Source organism: Topomyia yanbarensis, chromosome 2, assembly GCF_030247195.1.
Source record: "Topomyia yanbarensis strain Yona2022 chromosome 2, ASM3024719v1, whole genome shotgun sequence".
In the NCBI taxonomy this organism is placed as follows: domain Eukaryota; kingdom Metazoa; phylum Arthropoda; class Insecta; order Diptera; family Culicidae; genus Topomyia; species Topomyia yanbarensis.
In genome coordinates this window covers 127,005,532-127,026,917 of record NC_080671.1, presented here as the reverse complement: position 1 = coordinate 127,026,917, position 21,386 = coordinate 127,005,532, and the positions used below count along the sequence as shown (strand labels likewise).

The window sequence follows — 21,386 nt, the reverse complement described above, 5'->3', positions numbered from 1 at the left end:
TGGAACGTAGGGGTGTCTTCCTTGGGCTCTTAGGAAATCTTCTAAAGTCATTTTGGTCCCAAAATCCCCTATTTTTAATGATTTTTCTGCTCCGTGATGCAAATCATACATATTTTGTAGTTTTTCTAATGTGAAAAAATCTCAAAAATCGATCGGAGCCTTCTTGACCTTTGTCCGAATACGAGAAGTTGGGGTTAAATGGCCTTTTGTCATTCATATTAAACTTCATCTTTTTCTCGTGAATATATCTCTATTATTCTTCACTCAATTTTCATAAACTATACCTTGTTGAACGTGGAAAATCCTTAGGATTATAACAAAAATAGATCCGTTACCGGTAAAATTTAGGAACATCAAATTATTCGACATATAGTGTCGATGTCACATTTTTATCATAAAATCGCACATATTAACTCCATTTAACAACAAAATTCCTATTTAATTTACTACGTTTAGTTTCATTCCTGGAAAAATAGGGAAAGTTGAGGTATAAGAACAAATAATGAAAAAAATGAGATTTGTAGAGTAAATATCAAAAAGTTTGATGTTTCTGAATTTTACCTCTAACGTTTTTATTTTCGTTTTATTCCTCAGAATTTTACACGTTCAACAAGTTACATTTTATGAAAATTTATTGAAGAATAATAGAGATATATGCATGAGAAAATGATAAAATTTAACATGAATGACAAAAAGTCCTATAACCCCAACTTCTCGTATTCGGACTAAGGTCAAAAGGGTTTCGTTCGATTTCTGAGATTTTTTCACATTAGAAAAACTACAAAATATGTATGATTTGTATCACGGAGCAGAAAAATCATTAAAAATATGGGATTTTGAGGCCAAAATGACCCAGTACCCCACTTTCCCGTATTTTTCTAGTAACAAAAATATCTCCATTCAATTACTAAGATTATTTGCTTTCAAAATAGGTATGAATTGTAATTTTCTGATTGCTACTTCAAAAGTTATAGCATTTAATGTATTTTGCCTCCATATTTTCCCATAGTACCAATTTCAAAAAAATTCAAGCGAAGTGGGCGGGGGTCTAAAATTGTCCAAATTATGTGAAATTTGGCATCTGAGCTTACTTTGACATTTGTCACAATATTAGAGGGGGGCCTTTGAGAATTAAAAAAAATTGCAATGCCCTATTCCACATACTACCAGATAGCTCGCCATTACACTAATACGAAAGAGATGAGTGTCGAACGGTTAGTGATTGGGTATGAGCCTGAATATCACGCGAATGAAATCCCTACTTCCATCCAATCCTTCGAAACATGCCTTCGACGATTCCCTCGGGATTATTAAATGTAGCCACTACCTCAGGTGACTACATTTAATTATCGATTGTTTCCTACAGCTTGCCAACTGTAGAAAGTTCTCTGATGAGACATACTGACATATTCATTGAAAGCGATAGGTCCTTCGAAAATATCACCGCCTAATTATCCAATTTTAGGAAGAGAGTCCGCAATCTCATTTATATTATATTATTGTTAAAAATCCCGAGTCAATGGACTCTTCAATGCACAATCCGTCAGTGAAAAACATTGTCTCGCAGTCAACGTGTTGGTATTTATTTGCAAAGAATTTTGGGATCTCCCGCGACCGTAGGTGATCCAGAATTCTTGTTGCATGGACGTTCTGAAGGCCGCAGTCGAATTGGAAGTATCCTGGAGATTGACAAAGATGAAATAGTATACATAGAAGAATTAATATCTTGTATCATGTGATTGAAGTATGATTTGCGATCGATACTCACCAAGCATTTAAAAATTTCCAAAAACCAATGGATTCATAACCTCACATCGGATGAGTAGACGAGAAGAGAGATCCCAGAAGGGGCCTTCAAACAAAAGTACATTCGCTAACACTCTGAGACTCATCGTATGGGTGAAATGCATGCAACCTGAGGTGATAAGCAGATAACAATACTTTATTCATTCTAATTTGATCATATGAGTTTTTGCGATGGAACGGAAACAAAAATACTCGCATTTACCGGTAGTATAGTTGTTACATGCAGCCTTATCGGGTTCCCTGGGTGAGTACCTCACCAAGGTACAGTTACTGTACAAAGCAAAATTAATCCTTTGTTGGTATTTAGTTATCGGCTACCTAACGCGCCTGAATAAAAAAGTGTCCTTCGAGAAGCTGTAGAATCACCATGAGAGAAGTTCATGGTTGTTTCTGACAACTTGTACAAATAGTTGTTCAGAATTGGCGAAAGGTCGTGTTGATGAAGTTTGTCCGAGAGAACCTCAATTGATACATATTCGAAAACCACATTAATGTCCAAGAATACAGATGTCATTTTCTTTACGAGCGTATGCCAGTTGCATTTTTGATGAAAACATCGCAAGATAACCGTTCGTCGCTTTGCCTTTGCGAAAGCCAAATTGAGCCTCTTGTAACACGCCGTTTGTCGCAACCTGATTATCAAAGCGTTATAAGATTATTTTCTCCATCAATTTCAGAATACATAGAAGCATTGCCATCGGCCGATACGAATTGTGATCGAAGATTGGCTTTCCCGGTTTATGGATAGCAGTCACTCTAATTTGTGTCCATCATAATTTGTGTCCAGTCACGTGAATCATCAATGTTCTACACAATAATTTATTGAACAAATTCAAATATTGTAGGGCCAGACAGATTCTTCAATAAGTTGACTTCTACTCTATCTGGCTGAGTGAAACTGAGAATTATATAATCGCGCACATTTTTTTCTATAGAGACAAACTCCGGGCATACCGTCCTTGTAAATTCAAAAACCCATCGTATTAAATATTCCACGGTTTCGTTCATTACATTTTGATAACACATCGCAGCAAAGTTCCATATCGAGCTCATCGATGTTTCGATAAACCACCGACAAACCGGTGCCAATAACCGCTTTTTTCGCAAGAAGCAAATTTTTTAGTTTGTTGTCCAAAGTCGTGTAGCACTCTAAGTTGTTCGGTGTTCTACGACCACGTTTCCGAAATTTTTGATATCCTTCGCACTATTTCGCATGAGCCATTCTTTATCCCACCACGGGTTGCATTGCCTGTCTACCGTCCCGCCAGGCATGCGTTTCGTTTGTGCTCGAACCGCGGCGTCGATGATCAATGATAGTATCTGTGATCTCACTCTCATATTTCTTCCAATCAATTTTTTTCTTATGAAGTTATACGAAATATTAATCGAGTTTAGTCGGATTGTACTGTTATTTATAGAAATAAAGATTGGCAAATGTTCGCTACTCTTGGGATGCGGAAGTACCTTTCAGGTGCAGTCTAACCGGCAGTGTAGTCGAGCAAAGAGGCAAATCTAGTGGATATTGAAGTTATCGCAAAGATTATATATTAGAGATGATTTATTGTCATTGACAAGGGACCACCATGCAGCTTCGTGAGAGCTTAAATCTTCTAAAACCAAGCGCAGAGCACGTAGGTGTTCGACAATATTGAAGAGCTGCTGTTACCGAACTTGAGCTATTTCAGGAATATTTATTTTCACTTGAAAAGTGACGGCTTCAATTCCTGGTGATTGATATGGGGGGTCTATCGCAGGTCTAGCATTTTTGATTTCTATGGCCAAGGCGAATGATGTTAAAATCTTGGACATTGAGATTAATGTTTGAGGCTATCTCTCATAAAAAGCAAACGCATCACATTTACGGCAATGTGTCAAATATTTAAAGGAATCTAAAAGAATGGTACTTCTGCAATTCTACTGTAGAACAGTTATAATTTTTTTCTGACCTCTGAAATATCACTGTAGAACAGTGATAATGTTCCTGACCTCAGAATTACCCATTCTCAATGTTCTTAATGTTGCTGTCAGAAGTGTTTTAATAGTATAAGAATTATTGAAAGTTGAAATAATTTCAGCAGTCCACCTTCTCGCTCAATCTCTGGCTATAAATCAGAGAATGTAAAATTTTACTTTCTTCCATAGTGCTGGGACATCCTGTATTTCGTACCATCTTTATGCAAATTTGTTTTTTAAGCGTCACTACCTGGGATATTTTGGGCCCTTTACTAGAAAGTTTAGGAGAAGCAAGGTTCTTTCTTTCCCTAGATCCGCCAAATTCAGCAAATGAATGTGCTCCGTAGGAGTCTTCGGAGTTTGTATCACTAGAAGAAAAAAAAATCAAAGGGCACAAACTTTTTCAAACATTTTTGCATAAGAGCGCTTAGAGCGTTTTTCTAATGATCGCTCGATTTCATCCCTGCAATTTATACGCGGAACATGTGAGCAGGGTTGCCACATTGAAATCTGTATTTTTTCGTAAAAAAATCTGAAAATCTGCATCGCGGAAGAAAAATCAAGAGATCAGGAGAAGATCCCCAAAAAACAATATTGTGACAATGAAAAATTGATTATGATAACCGGTCACAAATATATCAATCAGATTGATTTTAGTCTTTATCTGGAGAACAAATGATATCTAAATTTGGAATTTTTGTTCCACGCCTTAATGGTTGCTTAAGATCTGAACTGCTGGGTACTACAAACCTGCACTGAAAATCTGTAAAATCTGCATTTTAGCCAAAAATCTGTAATCTGTATACACAGAATCTTGGTCGTAAATAATCCAGAAAAATCTGTAAAATACAGATTAATCTGTATATGTGGTAACCCTGCATGTGAGCAGTCTTCATCCCACCTACGAACAATACGATACGATTTTAACTGACTGAAGCGATGCGTTCTTGAAACGGTCAACTCCGAGCCTTCGAAGGTTGGAATCGACTCGGTAATCACACCCTCAATCTCCACATCCCGTGAAGGTATGTGTACGCGACACTCCAACGAGAACTAATCGCAAGCAACCGCGTTGGCTTGCTTCAGGTTAGACAAAATAATATGAACCCTGTTTGGTGGTACCTTTGTAATCACAACCGAAAACCGTTTTGTGAGGTCCATCGCTATTTAAATTACATTGAAGGATGTACGGAATCAATTTGAAACACTTTCAAATCGCTGTACCTTTTTTCATTAGATATGTTCTATTCAAACTTTGGGTTTGATCTGTGGGGCAAATAATCTCTCGCACCGTGTCATTACCAAGAGGCTGCGAATAGTATCATTCGTGTTTTGAAACAGTACAACGATCGATAGACCGCCGATAGGAAGAAAAAAAATGGCGAAAATGGATTTCCGTATAGTGTTAAGTATCACGGGCGGGTAGTCCCAATAGTTCAGTGAGAGACGGAGTAGAAAAATTTTTGTGCAAAATGCCAAAAACGTTACAAAGTCCAAAGGCACCGAATCGCAATGTTAAGTGTTAGTTTTAATCATTCAATATAAAATACTTCTAATGTATAATTAGTGCTTTATACACTTTCACTATTTTTACATGATGATTATTGATAATAGAAGATATATTTTACATTGAGTTTAGTATTGACGTGTTGATTTACTAATGGGCAATCTAAAGATACTGTGAAATATCCACACATTATGCAGTATAAATACATGAAAAGTAAAAAACCCGAAAAGTCCGGATTGCTATTTTTCGATTAAATATACTACATAACATGGTGAATCTAATCATGCCGAGTTATGGTTCACAATGTTTCACAATTTTGAGAAATTTTGTAATAAAAATACAAAACCATTTTTTAGAGAAAAATCGATTTGTATCCCGAAACACATGTCATACATCATTGGAGCCTTCAGAAAAGTTATGTGTCTTGACGATATCTAAAACTTTCCAGAACATACCAATGTAGAAAAAATTAAGTTGTAGAAGAGAAAGATAAAAAACTGATTTTAAGGTGCAACGTACATATCTCTTAATGATAAAAATATATAGATGGCGGATATGTTCATCAAAGTTGTTCAAAATAAATTACTCTATAAGATTCCGCGCAAATATTTTTTTTTGTCGTCGAACTAAAAAACCTTTTTTTTTAAATAACAGTTGCACCTTAAGAAAAATTAAGGTGCTTATCCTAAAAGATGTAGGATGTAGTCCTAGGAAACTGTCCTGAAGACATCAAAGCATGAAAACATCTGTGAAACTCAGGAAAGACTTTTGACCGTCTTTTTTCACTTTCGCCCCACTGTGCGACGGTATATTGAAAATGTCCAAAGCTATTGCTTTTCACTTACCAATAACTTCTTCAATATAATAAACTTTCCCCAAAAGTTAAAAAAATTCATTTTGGCACATCGTCGAACCTCCTGCGTATTGAAAATGTCCAAAACTATTGATTGTCAACTGCCAATAACTTACCCTTCAATATAAAACTCTTGTCTAAATTCCATTTAGACACATCGTCGGACCCCCCCCCCCCCTGTGCATATAAAATGTCCAAAACTATTGATTTTCAACTGCCAACAACATGTCCTTGAAAAGTTTTTTTTCTAAACATTTGAAAGTTTACCGCATCAACTTCAACTCCAATAAATGGGAAAGTAACGCAAAATGTATCGCGATAACCACCGATGAATTATCGACGATGAGGATGAATCCGACGATACATTATCGTTAACGGAGTTTCCGATGACGTTGACGGGTGGTTAACGTTATTGACGATGACGATTAATTATCGATTAACAACCCTGCTCGTGATGAATTGCACGCCCCTAAGGAAGTTAGAAATCAGAAGATGTCTAAGTTTGCCAAAAAATTCATGATTTGGCAAGCAATCTGCTCGTGTGGAAAGCGACGCATCCCATTCCAGACAACCGGAACGATCAATGTGCTGCTGTGTTTGAATGAATGTTTTCAAAAGCGTCTACTCTCACTTCTGACATCTCACGATGGTACTATGCTTTTCTGGACGAATTTAACCTCGTGCCATTACTCGACAGTTGTTCTGGCGTGATACAAGGCTAATGAGGTCAATTTCGTGCCAAAGGTCTTCCAAACGTACTGGAAATGTGACCAATTTAAATACAGAACCAAGCATTCCAGAAGTATCCTAAGGAAGTGTAATCGGAAGCAGAAATGAACAAAAAATGGCATCCACTCCCAAACAAGTTGGTCAGAACGTTGTACAAGACCTTATGAGTAGTGTTAGGAGAAAGGTACTTGTATTCGGACATGGCTAAGATATTGAATAAAACCAACATGTAAAATGTTCAATAATATATTTAACATAACCTGACAGTTGGAAAATTATCGGTTAAATGGGTGAATTTTAACAAACTTTTTCTTGTGATGCAATTTGATTCCGTAGCCCCTTTAAGGTGAGATTCCCCTTCAAATGACCAAAAAGCAAGCAAGATTTCGATTTTTTGTGGGCCAGTGAAAAAACATAGAAAGAAACAGTTTTACGATTCAAAAAGTTAATTCATTTACAATTTTTTTCAAGTCGAAAAAAAAAACAAAATGGCGCCCGTAGTGACAGCTGCATTAGGATCGGTCTAAAACACAAAACTAATAATAAGGCTCTAAAGTAATCTAAATTTATTAGAGAAATGACCTATGAACGGGAAAAAAAAACTTCAAATCTGACTAATGGTGCGATTTTAAGCTTTGAAATAGATTTTTATCCCGTTTTTCCGCTTGTAGGCTGCACTCAAAATAGTGAATACAAAGAATTTTGTGGATTTTGAAGTTCAATTCTCCAATGAAAAACGTTTTCTTTCGAGAGATCAAAAGATGAAGTCTTTAAATTAAACCGTTTTCCAACAAGAAGTTTTGAAAATTTGGGATAAACACGTTTAAAGTTTTGAGAATATTTTTGATGAATTATTCGTGGTAGAATGTCAATATTTTGTAACAATTCGAAATTTAAAATGGCGACTCCCACTAAAAAACTAAATAGTATTTCAGCCAAAATAAAAAAAAAGGTTTTGTGATTTACAAACACGAATTTGAGTTAATATGTATCATTCTCAAACAATAAAAATAGCGATTCCAATATAGCGGTCTGAAATGTGATTTGAGACCAATTTTTTTTCGTTTTTCGTCCTTTTCTGTGATTGTTGTATAATTTAAGATTTGTCTGCATTGCCTCTACAGATCAAGCCGTGAAATACGTTTTCGAGACCTGCACACATGTGCAGTGCAACGTGAAGCATTCTGGGAACGTGAATAATGTCAAGAAAAGGTTTCTACCTGAGGCGCACGTCTCGAACCGAGGACGTCCAATGGCGGCCAGGACTCTGTTTTGACATTTCTCATTAAAAATCTGATGTTCTAAAAGTAAGTTTCATACGGCGTTTCGAACATTCCACACACAGAAAAATAAAGCATATTTAAACCAAAAATATGTGTTATTGAATCCTATAATTTACGGTTTATTACTTCAAATAATAAACTTATTGGTCTGAAAATATTTCTTTATTGCAATAATAATAATTTTTTGCTTTCAATAAAAACATTTTTAATTTCAGTAATTTTGTTTTAATTTCAATAAAATATTTATTAAGAAGTGAAACAACAACTTTTTTTATTGAAACAATAAATAAATTTTATTGAATTCAATAAATAAATTTATTGTCTCCTGACCAATTTATTTATTGAATTTAATCCATATTTTTATTGAACCTAGAAATCTTTTTTCTGTGTGCATGATGTTTATATCCTACTTGATCCTTGTAGGTCATCAGTTGTCATTCCAGTAGGAAATTTACACCAAATTTTTGTTGCAACTGTATGTTACATTTATCTTGTGGCAAACTGCTATTAATAAATAGCTTGATTTATTCGACCTTACACAGGGGACAAGTAACACTTTATTAAATTCCCCGTTTGTTTAAATTGATATTCCATAAACGAAGTTCATAAACACACATATATCTTGTTCCGAAACTGATGCAGAAACCACAGCATTCGCAAAGATGTTTACGATCAATCGATAAAAATTTAAATTTCCGCTGTGTCGTCTCTGCGGTGGACACCTGATTAGCAATCGCACTCAAGCTAGACACACACACGCACGATACGACGCATCGTCTTTGGCCCGATCTCGGAGTCTGATTTCCTATGCTTCATTTCAAGCTATGACGGAACACATTCCTGAAGGCATTGAAAGCTATGCGCTTGGGATGTAAGGAGCTAAACAAGTGGCGATCGTTTTCTAATTTGCAGAAATTATACTCGGAGAAAAGCTAGGTTAATCGTCATCGAGAGTTGCCGTAAGAGTATGCTTAGATTTAAGTTTTCATTTCGTGGCAGGTAAAAAACCAAACAGGGAAATGCTTCTAAATTTCAATTAATCTATTTCAATTCTGCTGTAAACTAGAACTCCATTTTTGTTTTCACCTATTCGCTCAGCCTCAGTTACGTACATCAGACAGAGCACGAGGAACTTGATAGTTTTCATAACACCTGTGTATTATGCATTCATCGTCTAATCAGAATATGCACAATGTTTATATGTAACTAGTCCCATATTACCCTCACTTCACGGTAACATGATTCGCTTCAGATAACCACCACCGTCGGAGTAGCAGCGCTGTGTTGATTACTTTTTTTTTTGTTTCTGAACTAATTTTCACCTTCCGTCTTTGTGGGGCAAAGCAAAAAAAAACCTGTTTTAATCCACCTAGAGGTGCAATTGTGCCTTTCTCATTTCTCCAAACTATGATTTAATAGCTGGTTCGTACAATATAACATTATGGAAATGTCTTGCATTCTTATTACACTTGGTAAGTATATATAAGAGCAACTTTTTTGCGTTCATCGCGGTATCGGTTTGAATCGGAGTTTTCTATGTGATCGCACTCCACAACTCTGGCGCCGGAAATCGGATGGAGATGGAATTTAATATCAGTTTCCGGGGACGCAACACCTTTCATTTGAGACTAAGTTGATCAAATCGGTCTAGCCATTTTCGACAAACCAATATAACCGTTATTCTGAATTTGGATGCTTCCGGGTCCGTCGATGGTGGCCAGTGTGGCCAAAGAGACTTTGAATGACTGTTGGTGACCTAGATCTACAAATTCAACAGTTGTGTTTACATTTTGGAAAAAATTTCACCTTTTTACATTCATCGCAGAATTCGTCAGAATCGGGATTTGCTGCGTGATCGTACGCATCACCCTGTAATTCAGAAACCAGAACTCGGATCCACACAAAATTCAAATGCAGCTGATGGACTTTTCATTTAAAATCAAGTTTGCCAAATCGGTTCAGAAAATTCCGAGAAACCGATGTGGACAAATCAACAAATTTTGTTTTGTAACCATACTCTTCTTCTACTTACTCGTAATCCGGAACAAGATGTCGGTTGAAAATGAAATTCAATAGCAACCTATGGGAATATTATACCTTTCATCTGAATCTTAGTTTGTAAAAATCCGTTCAGCCATTTCCGAGAAACCGATGTGGACATTTTGTTAACAAATCTGCACATACACACATACATACATACATGCATACATACACACACATACACACATACATACACAGATATTTTGCGATCTCGGCGAACTGAGTCGAATGTTATATGAGACTCGGCCCTCCGGGCCTCGGTTAGAAAGTCGGTTTTTGGAGCAATTGCATAAACTTTCTGTATGAGAAAGGAAAAATAATAATATTTAATTAGCTTAATCAGCATGAGTTCAATGTTATCTTCATGTGATTATATTTTGAAATGCTGGTGGAATGGGTTTGAAAGTGCAGGGAATGGGTAGAGTGGGAGTGGAGGATGCGTCAGAAATCCTTCATCTTATTTCGGTGTACAGGGTGGATGAAGGAAATGCGGGCGTGAGGGTGGTCCAAGAGGAGGGGAGTGATGAAGGAGGGAGGTGTAAGGGCAAGGCGGGGGGAGGGGCGGCGACGCAATACTCAACTGCATATTTTGCCTTCCATTTGAGACTTGGTTTGAGAAAATCGGTTCAGTCATCACCGATGAACCGATGTGACTTTAATTGTGGAATATGCCCGGAATTCCGGACTTTCGGAATCGTCGATAGGGGACAATATATTCAAAGAATGTTTGTTTGGCAATCAGTGATCCAGATCTGCGATTAGAAGTAATTTGATGATCATTTCAATAGTTTTTAGCCTCTGAGGTATTACGATTGTACCGATTTATATGGGAAATTCCAGTGTACTAATACCCCTGTAACTCCGGAAGCAAAAGTCAGAACCGATTGAAATTCAGCAGCAGTCAATGGTATTACTGTATCTTTCATTTGAAATCAAGTTTGTAAAAATCGGTAGAGAATTCGTTGGGGAATGGGTGTGATATTAGCTTAGGAACTTGGCGGGTTCCCCGGGGGCGTTATGAACCGTCATAGGTGGCCAATGTAGTCAAAGCTGCTTTGATTGATCATTAGTGATCCAGACCCGCAAACTAGAGTAATGTTACATCAATTTTAATATGTTTTACATCATTTGAACATCATGGTGGTATCAGTTTATATGGGAATTTGCTGTGTGACCGCACTCTTCAACCCGTAACTCCGGAACCGGAAGTCGGATCAACTAAAAATTCAATAGCAGCTTATGGGAGCGTTATACCTTTCAGATGAAACTAAGTTTGCGAAAATCGGTTCAGCCATCTCTGAGAAAATTGTGTGAGTTTAAATGACACACACACACATACACACACACATACACACACACATACATACACACACACAGACATTTGCCGATCTCGACGAACTGAATCGAATGGTGTATGACACTCGGCCCTCCGGGCCTCGGTTAAAAAGTCGATTTTTACAGTGATTGCATAGCCTTTCTTTATATGAGAAAGGCAAAAACTCATCGCGTGTCGTAAGATTTAATATTTTTCCCTATCTGTCTGCTGCAACTTTGCCACAATTTGTCGGATGAAGTCAAATCGATTTAGGTTTGTGCTGCATGCTTCGTTGTTGTGCAGTTCGCTGCGATGTCAGAATTGGGTTAGTACTGTTTGTTCCTTTTGTTTGTGGTTTTCTCTCTCTCTCATATAAGGCTATGAAATAACTGCGAACTCGCTAACCGAGGCCCGTAGGACTGGGTCTAATGAGCGATTCGAATCAGTTAATTTTCTCAGATATGACTGGATCGATTTGCACGAGCTCACTGGCTGTTATTGAATTTGGTTTCGATTGGAGTTTCAGTTTCGGAGATATGGAGATGGGGGAGGCCTCATACGTAATCCATGGGAATAGACCGAAACCATCATGGCCTAATTAATTCATGGTCTAATGATTCCAAATTAAATGAATTTACAGATTTAAATCAGTGATGGCCAATAGAAGTGTAATTTGACTACATTGCCCGAGCAGGAAGGAATAACAGACCAGTAACTTCAGCATATAAGCTTATGGCATCGTACAAAAACTTTGTATTTATTATTTATTATTCAAATATTCCTCCAATATGTATCTAAAATTCGGGTTGAAGGGAGTTTTGCAAAAAATCGCTTCGAAAATGGTTAAACTTAATGTAACTTTGATGACATATTGAAAGTACAGAAGCAAAAACAATCCTGTAGTTCTCATGCCAGTCTACAAATAACGATAATATGGAATAGCTTTGAAGCCTATATGGATAAATTTCTTTTATAATATGTTTTTAAAGTCAAAGAATATACGCTTTTAAAATGAAATAAATGTAGAAAAACTTTTCAACACAAAACAGCGCATCTTCTTATATAATAATTTTAGTGATTGATACTCCTAGAAGAAAGTTTTTTTACATTGTTTATAAACTATAGAAAAGACTTATCATATACAGTAATATCAAAATAACTTGTTTTAAAAGTTTTCCTTTACAAATTGCCTAATATATTTCGAAACCTTGAATACCTGGAGCGCTCATTTCTTCAATTAAGTTTAGGGTTATGGTAACGGAATACCAGTCCATTGTTGGTGCCGTAATGCCGGTACTGAACAAAAGCCAGTACCGGTATTTTCGAAACCACACACAAAATTTTGCGTGAAAAGTTTGTGAACTCTCTAGGGGGACCCGTATTTTTTACATCTAGTGTAAGAGACGCTTGATGTTTGCTTATAAGTGACATTTCGATTGGTGGCCATTATTCACTGGGACTATGACCTAAGTCATGTCTGGAATTTCCATTCAAAGTGGATTTTGACAGTTGGCTTTTAGGCCGTAATCATATGTTTGTCTATATTAGTCATGTCTATATTTGGTTTGCTCTTAAACCTTTATCTATAAAAGAACGAACAACGATTTAGTAGCTAACAATTTTGGAGTTGGCGAACTGCTTCAAATGGAGCGATTTGTAATTTTTGATAACCGGAAAATTCAGCAAAACTTTGCAAAATTCCATAGTTTACAGAAAAGCAACGAGCATAAGAGAATAGCATGCAAACCGCATAAAGGTCGAATCCAATTTACAGCAAAGCGATAGTGCCGAGAGAAAAAAGCGAGAAACCTGCTCGGATTTACTGCCATTCTCACATTGCTTTACTGTTGATAATAGGGATTCTTGCATTTACCATCTGTTGAGTCGACGAAAGTCGCACCGCTTAGCAGTTATTGATTTCAAAGTTTTCTAGATCTTGAAATAAAAGAAGGTGTCGCATACAAAAATTTTATCTGCCAAAATGAGAAATACCATTCTGAAGCATTTAAAAACAACATGTTTATTGATCGGAACAAATCAATCATTTGAGTATAAGATCATCAGTTTGAGTACTCAATTTCACTTTGAGGCGATTCTCGAATTTAAAAAAAATATTGGAGTAGTACTGAAGGCTTCAGTACCGCTTCTCGCCAAAAACTGTCTAGGAACCCTATTCAAAAGTGAACTCAAAATCGGCTTGAAATCTGAGGGTTACAGTTAGTTTCACAACTCCGAAATCAGTTTAAGACCGTGAGTGTTTTCATGTAGGTATTTTATTTGATATTGATACTGATGTGGGGCTAAGAGATCAATTACAACATCCCATTCCCAGCATTTTCCAAAAGACGCCTGTGATTTACAGTAGGTTATCATTGTAATGATCGGATAATAGATTTCCTATATTATTATTGGAATATTGAATTAAATGAGTATCTACAAGTATCTTCAAGCCATATTATATGTATCAAAAAAAAAGCTTAGTGCACCAATTATCAACAAGTTATACTACTTTATTCGTAAATCTCCAATGATCTTTCACATTATATTGAACATAATTGTAGAACTTCATACTAATCTTTAACAGAAAGTTGCTTAACGATGTTGCTTGCAATACGCCTCAATAGTGGTGCATCGAGGTGGTAGAGAGGTCTTATATGTTCCAGACTTTTTTCTTCTCATACCAGCCTAAACGAAAATTCATTTATTAGTTAGTGTTTCTGGTATATAATGAGGTGTTAGAAGTACTAATACGCGATTTGAAGAACGTGAATAACCTTTAAACGCTCGAGTATTTCGCGATAATACAAATCTGGTCGCAAATGCATTCATTCAAGCATACCTACGATTTCGCAATCATATAATCGTCCGGGTGTTTAAGTTAACGTGGTAGCACTTACGAATTTATAAACGCGGTCTCATATGCCAACATACAAACGCCCACTCTCGCGCTATCATGACAAATACTTGTCCGCGAGGTCCCACTCTAAAATACGGAACATACGTACACAGGACATCCAGTCTTAGGGCGCCCCAGTGAGATAGGGCAGCTCGCTTTCTTCCTTCCTTTGAATCGTACACCCAAAATTAAACATCAGAATAACGAACATTAAAAAGCCCCCGCGAATATAAAGTTTGTTTTTTTCATTTGGTAGCATGAGGTCTACAATTTGATGCTTTTAAATAATTTCAGATGAACATCCACCAAGACTATATTTTAAAAAACCCCTTCGGTAGGTCTAATTTTGGTCAATTTTGGTCTTATTTTTGAGAAAAACTGGAGAAATTTCACGAATAACGCATTTATTGTTGGCTAGTAGAGTATCAGGTGTTTACTCTTTGTCGGTAGAAACGAGAAAATTAACGTAGCACCATGAAAAACCAAGGACGTCAAATCGCAAGAACGAGGCAACCAATAGACATCACCGTTTTTCGATCAAATTCGTCTATCGAACATCGTCTTCAATAAATCGATGGTTACAACGATCGCATGACTTGTTGTCACAACTTATGTAGGCAAAAGATTCTCAAATTTACGTGTAACAATATTTGGAAGCAACCAATCTTCAACCATGTCTTGAGAGTGCTTGCAAGTGGTTTTGACATTATCTCCAGGGGTATGGGGTCTCTAGGCTCATCTTTGACCAAATGCTTGACCGTAAGGTCGTTTTCGATTGAACATTCCAAAATTGGAAGATGCTGCTCAAGCATATATTTTTGGCATGATAAAATTGTAGAGTAAGCTGAACAAATTAAAAGAAAAATTAAGTGGATTTATCAACTCAGTCATCAGAAGAATGGCAATTGAAAAAAAGTGATCAAAACACCTTTTAATGGCTACATGAATATATGATCAAATTCAAACGCGCGAAGTTATAGATACGCTAGCATACGTGACACATAAACGACCGCGTGAACTAACACAGTAATATAGAAACGCTCGTGTCCTTTGCGATATTACAGATCTGGTCACGCATGCAATCATGTAATCGTGACCAACTGCGCACTTCTACACCTGCGATCTCGCATTTATAGAAACGCTTCGGTGATCAAGTCATTTTGTTAGCACTAACGAATCTATAAACTCCATCTCAAGTGCGATTATACCACTTGAGACGGATTATACTCATTCCACGCGAATGTAAATCGGTCACGTCTGGAACCTTCCATCTCCATAAACTTCATGTAAATTTCAGTATCCCTTCGGGGATGAGGATAGTTAAATTAGTTATGGAATTAGTGTTTCAACTCGTCTCATCAGAATTCGACACTAACTTAGTAACAGGACTAAACAAACCCCCGGTCAAGCGTGATGTCTCGCAAGAAAAGTAATTCATTTTAAGCTGATGAAAACAAGTGAAGTCGGAACATTTAGTTTAGCTTAGCTAGTCAATGCAAGATACACTATGCTATATTTCCCCCTAAGGAGAAAAGGCGCTACACTAGAAGTCTCAGGGCGCCATGGCCGGATACTCTAGTGATATGGGGTAGCTCACTCCCTTCTAGATCTGAACCGTAGATTCAAATTCGCGGTTCGCGCAAACATTCAACGCGAATATGTAAGTAGTTACAAAGGTGCATAATCCAATTTATACCAGCGAAATCACATACACGCAAACTTCTGACCTAGTGAATGTTGGTGCTAATTTGGTCCCGTCACTAAGTTAGTGTCGCATTCTGATGAGAGGAAGTCGAAACGCAAGTTTCATAACTATTTTAGATATAGGTTTTGTACCATTTGCGCGAAAATGTGGTTTTATCCAATTTACTTCTTAGTGTAGAAAAATTGAAAATAGTTTTTCTTTGTGTGTTTTGGGGAAATGCTGAAAAATTAAAAAGATATGCTTTTCCTTTTAATTCCAACAGGTATTTATTAAATTGAACATATACGTATTTCGTCGACATCTTGCCGACTTCTTCAGTGTTTGTACTGAACTTTACAAACACTGAAGAAGTCGGTAAGTCGTCGACGAAATACGTATATGTTCAATTTAATAAATACCTGGTAAAATTAAAAGGAAAAGCATATCTTCTTTTATTTTTATTTTTTAGAAAAAATGGTTTTTCCCCATTTTTTCTCATTAGGGGATAGTTATTCGTTAAATTATATTTTTAATTTTAATATATTAGTAGCCTGCTTGATATTTTGCTGCCATTAGTACTTTGCATGCCTTGGGGAGTGAGAATATTTTTTAACTTATTGTTTTTGTGCCGTTTCTACCCCTATCATTAAAAACTGTCCTTTCATATTCCCTTCCCACCAGAAAATGATGAGAATACATTATACGGCAAGGCACAAATCACGACACAACATGGAAAACGTGCCATTTGAGCTACCATGTTATACTTTCTGATTCCTGAAACAATCAATTTTATACAAGCGAAGTTACATACACACTAGCACACATAGCATACAAACGTCAACACGATCAAACACTAACATACAATCGCTCGATTCCTTTGCGATCATCATCACACATCTAGACGCGCGTTCTCATGAACATGTAAACGCCCCTGTGATTAGATGAACGTTTTACCGCTTATATACAGGCGATCTCAAACGCAAAACTACAAACGCCCGTGTTCGCACGATCATGAATCGGTGACGTCCGGAAGTTCCCACCCTCAGTCCTAGCAACCTAGGTACAGAAAAAAATACGCTCACATCCACTAGACACCACGATTCATAGCGACATGACTTGAAACTCTAGTGATATGGCGGAACTCACTCTCTTCTAGCATCTGAACTGTACAAGGAAAATTAATTATGATTCACGGTCTGCGTGATCATCAAAGAACACACGCGAATATACGAATGGTCACATTGTTGTAAAAGGTACACATTGTTGTAAAAGGTACAGGTCACATTGTTGTAAAAGGTACACGCGAAATTACATTCACACTAGCACACGGGACACACAAACACCCACGTGATCGAACACGATAACGTAAAAACGCCCGAGCCCTTCGTGATGATACACAAAGACGAACATGCAATCAAGATCATTCAAGCATTACTACGTCCAAGATATGAATGCACTCCGATGGTTTAGTGAACGCTATAGTGCTTATAATGTGATCAAAGCGGTCGCAAGTGCGTATAAATTAATGCTCTTTCCCACGTGATCTTGAAGTTCTAACGTCTGCACATCTGAACCTGTACACTCAACATTACAATCAGTGTTTTGGTGGGTGACATTCCCCGTCTCGTCTGAAATTGTAGTGAGCTTCTTGGAGATGATAGAACATACTTCGTACTTAGACTCACCCTGAAATTACGGAGTTTAATATATCTGAAGGTCGTAATTAAATTGCATTTAGATCGGGTATCCATTCACGGATTGATTAGTACAGCAAACTTGTTACTTCTTTATACAAACAATCATTGCACTACTCAGTTATTTCTCTTCTAGACCCTTGCACTCGACTACGGCTTCGCGACCCCTAGAATTTAACATAAAGTTCGCGGTTGGTCGAACTCTTGACGGAAGGATCCTTCTTCAGTACGAAGATCATCTCGTCTTTCTGAGTGTACTTCGCTTTAACAATATTCTCTCCCAATTCCTTCAGCTCTGAGTACTCTCTCACTTTCTTCGTCAAAATTTGTCGGAACGCTAATTTGAATAGCTATATCTCTACAATTCTTCAACATATCTTATAAACTATTAGCTAATACCCATCGCGCGTTGCTGCGACTTTCAACGAAAAAGGAGGATTCTTTCTGAAGCGCCATCTGGCGGGCAGATAATCCCCAACCAATAGCACACAAATACGCTCCATAACAAATGCCTATTATGTATATTTTTTTACGGCAATCGGATAAGATGTTTGGGAGTCCATAAATCACATACGTACGAACATTGACTTTTATATATATATAAACTATAAAACCCGTGGATAACCCCAAGTTTGTAGATGTATACAGATGTCACAATGTACTGTATGTATGCAATGCTCATAGGATTCGCTAGGATATTAGCAATGCTGGAAAAATGTGCCATAAATTACTTTGTGTGCTCTACAGGTTTAGCCTTGTCAAAACTGACAAAGCAACAACAAAAATATTGTGACGAAAGATGAACATGATGTCATGCCTCATGAACAGATCGCTTGCCACACCGACAGGTTTTATCGATTTTTCCATCTTAATAGATTTAACGTCATCTGGAACATCCTTTCCTGGCACAGTATTGTGAAATTGTGAATCTGGAACTGAGCTGTCATGAAATTTTTCATCCATTAAAATACATAGTTTTTATCTCACTGACAAGGCAAGGATCGCGAACGTTTTTAAGAAATCTTCCTTTTCTGTTCTTTTTGGTGCTCTTCGTTTTCTGCAGGTGATGTTGTTCCTCCTGTTTGATGTCAGGAGGGGTACCGGTACAGCCGCATTTCCCTTTTTGAGGTCTACGGGGCCATTTCTTCGTCGTAATTTTGGTAAATTCTCAACGGTATAGGTTTCTCAAACTTTGCGGCTTTGGCTAACTCACGCAACGACATGCATTACTTCTGCAGAATTAATCTACGAATCGGACCAGTAACTCGGCCCATGCTTACGAAGTGGTGTTCTTTTTTGACACTTTTCAAATGTAATACGCATTGTTGTTCATAAGATGAGTATGAATTCAATATTTTTCATGCAGAGTCGACACAATAACAAACACAGTCCACTTCATAAAAAAAATCCTTACTTCAAAATTTAATGCAAAATTGGCGACTTTGTAATCCCGACATGGGCCCTCTATATTGAAAGGTTTGTCGTGCTTACGACAGCTTAACTTAGCTTAGATAGACTGCCCGTAATTGCACTTCGTGGCTGACTGAATAAGTGGAAATGCACAATGAATTAAAAATTATGCTTGGGAGGAGCAAATCATTCTCACTGTGCATGTTTCACTAACTGAGCATTTTCATAAAATGGTCAATACCGACGCCTGCCACGTCCAATGCTGTTCTACCGGGGAAAGGAAGGAATGTTAGTTCGACACTCACTGTTTATAGCGCCCGAGACTACCTCTGCATCTCCACGAGTATCACGGGAAAGGAATTGAGTAAGTAGGAAAGGGAAAAGATCAGGAGGTATGTCTTGGTAGACAATATGATCTTAGCAATATGCACGAAAGTTGTTCGCGATCAATTTCCGAGAAATTTATCGAGCAACTTGAACGCCAGACAGGCGGCCATCGGAAGTGTTGCTTTTTTATAATGGGAGCGTTGCCAGCTTCTACTTTATACTGTGCTCGTGCGACCGCCATTGATTGCAGTTTCGTCATTGATCTGGACTTGCTAAATTTACTGAAACCGTCACGACAAATGTCAAAAGAGAGACAAAATAACAAGAAAATGTCTCAATTAAAATTTCTTTTTTCAAATATTTTTACGGGAGGAAAACTAGCAAAAGTGAAAAAATGGTAAGGGATAGATGTTCTGTATCAAAGGTGAATGGCGACATAGTTTGGCCACATGTTGCACGATAATACATCATTGCCAACCGAGTTAGTCGTGGTTACGACAGAAAAGAAATATATGAGTTCGTTCAAGCTACTGCAGTGTAATTATTAAACGTCAAATGTTGATAATTCGGCAACCTTATGGATATATATTTCATGTCCATCTATACAAGAATTCCTCAGTAAAGCAGTTATCAAAATCGGTTTTACTGGTAGTAAACTTCAATACAAAAAGAATTCAAATTAATGCCACTATCTAAGATATAATCAACTCATACTACATTCAATAGATTTTTTAATTGACACTCTTCGTGATGTCCGACCATTATCGATACTCTAACGGACCCCCAGCCAAGGCTGAAAAGATGATGCTGTGGCAGTTGCACCATGCAGCAATCCAAACGTGTAAACCGTCTCGATCTCGTTTGACAGCTTTAATGAACTCCACAGTCCCTCTACAAAGCGATTAGGCCGGGAGCGAAATTTTCAATTACCCTAATCACCTACTTCCTCACGCGGCAGCACTCAATCCCGGCCAACCAAAGAGGGTGACGCTGTCCGGTTCAATCACATCATGTCACTGAGCACACACTCTGCTGAATTTGAATAAATCTATATTTCAGGAAAGGTAAAAGCTATCTGTTGCTTTTGCTAACAGTGGTATGTTAGCTTTGGTGAAACAAAACGAAACCCTTTAATTCAATTGTACATTTCACTTTTCAACCACTACCTAGTTTGTCATCCAAAACTACGCTGCCGTCGACCTACCAAACTCAATTTATCACTGTTCTATTTCCCAAGCCATATAATTAAATTTCCCTTTTTTCTTCTCTTTTTCGTTTTTGCAGGTTGTGAAGATGTGTCTCCCTAACCGAGCGTACTAAAGTTACTACCGGGAGGAGACTCACATGCGACACCACTCACCTGTCACGGGGCCTAGCCGTCGTGATTAGAGTGAGTCGGAAGAACAGTGCAGGTTGATAACGTTGTCGGGAGTGACAACACGGTAGTGTGAGAAAAGGTGTTGTAAAAGTAGCAGAATGCCATTACCAAAACGACTCATCCAACCGGTGTACGTTGCCCGGTCGGTGTACGTGCGGGAAGAACTTCCGGCCGAGCTCGAAACGGTAACTAATACCACCCTCACCAACATTGTCCGACAGTTGTCGTCGCTGTCGAAACATGCCGAAGACCTGTTCGGAGAGCTAACACGGGACGCCGGCAATTTGGCAGAACGGGCCAATTCGCTGCAGGCGCGAATCGATAGGCTGGCTATTAAAGTCACACAGCTGGACAGTACAGTGGAGGAAGTTTCACTGCAGGATATTCAACTGAAAAAGGCTTTCAAGAGTGCCACCATGTTTGACCAGCAAATTTTCTCAAGACAGACTATGCCAACAGCAATGCTGGAGGTTTACCAGGTAAGTTGAATACTTTATCAGGATTGAATAAA

The 21,386-nt window shown here is 37.6% G+C and overlaps 1 protein-coding gene across 2 annotated transcripts in view; it reads left to right on the top strand.

Annotated features, from left to right (window-relative positions):
- LOC131681234 (actin-binding protein WASF3) overlaps positions 1 to 21,386 on the top strand; it is a 92,813-nt gene that overhangs the window by 57,313 nt on the left and 14,114 nt on the right. For both annotated transcript variants that reach the window (XM_058961942.1, XM_058961943.1), the window contains exon 3: positions 20,782 to 21,354. In XM_058961942.1, coding sequence (XP_058817925.1) covers positions 20,974 to 21,354 — 381 coding nt within the window. In that variant the 5' untranslated portion in view covers positions 20,782 to 20,973. The remainder of the gene's footprint in view (positions 1 to 20,781; positions 21,355 to 21,386) is intronic.